General features: G+C 47.0%; 1 protein-coding gene across 1 annotated transcript in view; it reads right to left on the bottom strand.

The window, feature by feature from the left end:
• Positions 1 to 1,580: 1,580 nt before the first annotated feature.
• The window catches only part of LOC106013344 (autotransporter adhesin BpaC-like), a 2,238-nt gene continuing 838 nt past the window's right edge, over positions 1,581 to 2,980 (bottom strand). The window contains exon 2 of the mRNA XM_013088816.1: positions 1,581 to 2,133. Coding sequence (XP_012944270.1) covers positions 1,581 to 2,133 — 553 coding nt within the window. The remainder of the gene's footprint in view (positions 2,134 to 2,980) is intronic.

Genomic DNA, 2,980 nt, shown 5'->3' with positions numbered 1-2,980 from the left:
ACGTAGCTTTTTTGAAAGCATCCGAGCTAAGGGATGAATGGAGAACCATGATCGCCGATGTCTGTCGCAGATCTGGCACTGGATGATGGTGATGATTTAATACAAATAACATTATTATCGTTCTTCCTATGTATTATTCAGATAGCATCATTATCTTTATATTTGATGAATTATACATATAATCTAGCACTTTTATGTTTATTTTTAATTATTGTTCAGATAGTATGATTATCTTTATTCTTATTTATGACACATATGTTCCATTGTTATAAACCGTAACCCTCCCCGTCTGGTTGTGCGAAGCAGGAGCCACTAGAGCAGATTATACACACACTTCTAGCGGATTATCCACACACTTCTAAATCCGGATTAACGACCATGGACCAGAGCTATATCTTTGTGTCCCCCCCTCCCCCCTCCACTCCCTCTGTAACAAAGTGAAGCCAGAGGGCTCGTGGCTCGTAAATACCAGGTGAAACTAGTACCCTGGACGCCGCTACTGGCGGGAGGAGCGTAATTACAACTCGTATTGTTGGACACACCACTGTCCAGGTTGGCATCTCGCTGCCACCCGCGCGAGAAGCGTAATTACCAACTGGACGCCACCAGCCAGGGCGGCCTCCCGTAGGACAGGGAACCTTAGAGTGGGGCGTATCTAGAACACCTTGCTGCCCCAAAATCCCTAATGTGTAAGATGAGGTAGAACGATATGTATATATGGAGGAGCGTCTCTTACGCGTTAATTGTAGACGTGGGAGAGTGCACAAAGATTTGGAGCGTTCAAAGCCCATACGTTCTTGGGAACTGGGGAAAGAAGATACAACCATCCAGAAGGTACCCATTGAAGTCTGGATGATCAAAGTGGGATCATTACGACGCTGCGGCCTTATATACCGAGGGTCCGAAGATTTAGCAGAGTCGAACGCAGATCAGATTTAGGAGAGACTAGCGTAGACTAGAGTACTGAGAGGACATAGAGGTAGGAGCTAGACCAGGTTAGGCGAAGGGTAGTGACAATATTCTTGTACACTGCTAGATAGTCGTCTGTTGGACAAATGTTATAACCAGTGTTTCAGGAAATAGTAGTTACCCTTCTGTAGATTATAGGTCCTCGAAGATAGTAGCATGTTTTGTAAACGTCATACATTTCATTGTTGTTGATGATTAAATATATTCAAAAATATTACAGCGTGAAGTTTTCTTGTCATCTTTGACATAACCTAAACGACCACGTGTCAGAGTGGTGGAACCAGTATAAGTACAACAACTCCTTTTTAATACTGTTACTGTTACTGTTACTGTGTTACATACCAAGCTCGATTTGGTGCCGTGACCAGGATCTCCGGTTTTGTTACGGAGTTTAGTTTAGCTGTAATTTAGAGTAGGAAGAACAGAGATTGCCTTGCAAAAAAGTCAGCTCTATGCCCATTTGCTGACCGTCCTGTTGCTGATCGAGGCCTGTTGCTGATCGTGGCCTGTTGCTGATTGTGGCCTGTTGCTGATCGTGGCCTGTTGCTGTCCTGTTGCTGATCGTGGCCTGTTGCTGATTATGGCCTGTTGCTGTCCTGTTACTGTCCTGTTCATGTCCTGTTGCTGATCGTGGCCTGTTGCTGTCCTGTTGCTGATCGTGGCCTGTTGCTGATCGTGGCCTGTTGCTGTCCTGTTGCTGATCGTGGCCTGTTGCTGATCGTGGCCTGTTGCTGTCCTGTTACTGCCCTGTTGCTGTCCTGTTGCTGATCGTGGCCTGTTGCTGTCCTGTTACTGCCCTGTTGCTGTCCTGCTGCTGATCGTGGCCTGTTGCTGATCGTGGCCCGTTGCTGTCCTGTTACTGTCCTGTTGCTGATCGTGGCCTGTTGCTGATCGTGGCCTGTTGCTGTCCTGTTACTGTCCTGTTGCTGTCCTGTTGCTGATCGTGGCCTGTTGCTGTCCTGTTGCTGATCGTGGCCTGTTGCTGTCCTGTTGCTGATCGTGGCCTGTTGCTGTCCTGTTGCTGATCGTGGCCTGTTGCTGATCGTGGCCTGTTGCTGTCCTGTTGCTGATTGTGGCCTGTTGCTGGCCTGTTGCTGGCCTGTTGCTGACGAAGACAACTTGACGCCATGATTGCTGAACCGCCCGGGGACATCTCCAGCTGATCTACGTCGAGAAAACAATAAGTCTGACCGTTCTATTCCTGCCTTATTTTGAGCTTTGCGTAGTCAAATTAATCCCGTCCTGTGTATTGTTGCATTGAATCATGGCAGCCCCTGACCCCCAAGCTTTACCTGACCCCATGCTAAATAATGTCCCAAACCCCAACCCTGAGGCCCCTCAAGACATGACAGCTCAGCTAAGTTCAACTATAGGGAAGGGTAAAATAAAAACAACAAACAGACAAACAAACAAACAAACAAACAAACCAACAACCTAATGGAAACTTTCTCCGGCGGAAAAGCTAGAGGAAAGGACGTAATTATTCGTGAATGCCACGACCAAAATAGAACAGCGAAAAGGCAAAACACGATGAAAGAGAAAAAGAGAATAGCCTGGCAGCCCCGGTAACAACTGTTAGGGACAAAGACAAAAACATAAGGGCCTTATTACAGGCGATTGCTGGTGTTGTTGATCAAGTCTTTAGGTACAGGAAGAAGAGGGGGCGTTGTCAACTGACAGGTGACTTTTTACTCGTCCGCTCAGATGGGGGAATCCTTGTAAGTGAGTCCAGTAAAAACTACCACCAATGCTACTCCACCCAGTGTATCCAAGTATATTGCTTCTCTTCCACAACTCTGCACTGTTTCAGTTGACCCTTACGTCTCCACATTCATTTAGATATAGTTGTTTCCTGATAAAGCAACATTTGTCCCTTCCCTTGCTCGTCTCAATCTGTGTTGCACCAAAATGTAAGAACCCCTCCTTTACCAAACAGCCGACTTTCCCCCATCTGACCCCCTCCCTGGCCGAGCAGCCGACTTTCCCCCATCTGACCCCCTCCCTGACCAAA

Source organism: Aplysia californica, unplaced genomic scaffold (genome assembly GCF_000002075.1).
Source record: "Aplysia californica isolate F4 #8 unplaced genomic scaffold, AplCal3.0 scaffold00817, whole genome shotgun sequence".
Lineage (NCBI taxonomy): Eukaryota > Metazoa > Mollusca > Gastropoda > Aplysiida > Aplysiidae > Aplysia > Aplysia californica.
The sequence above is the reverse complement of the archived record's forward strand: the minus strand, read 5'-3'. Positions and strand labels throughout refer to the sequence as shown.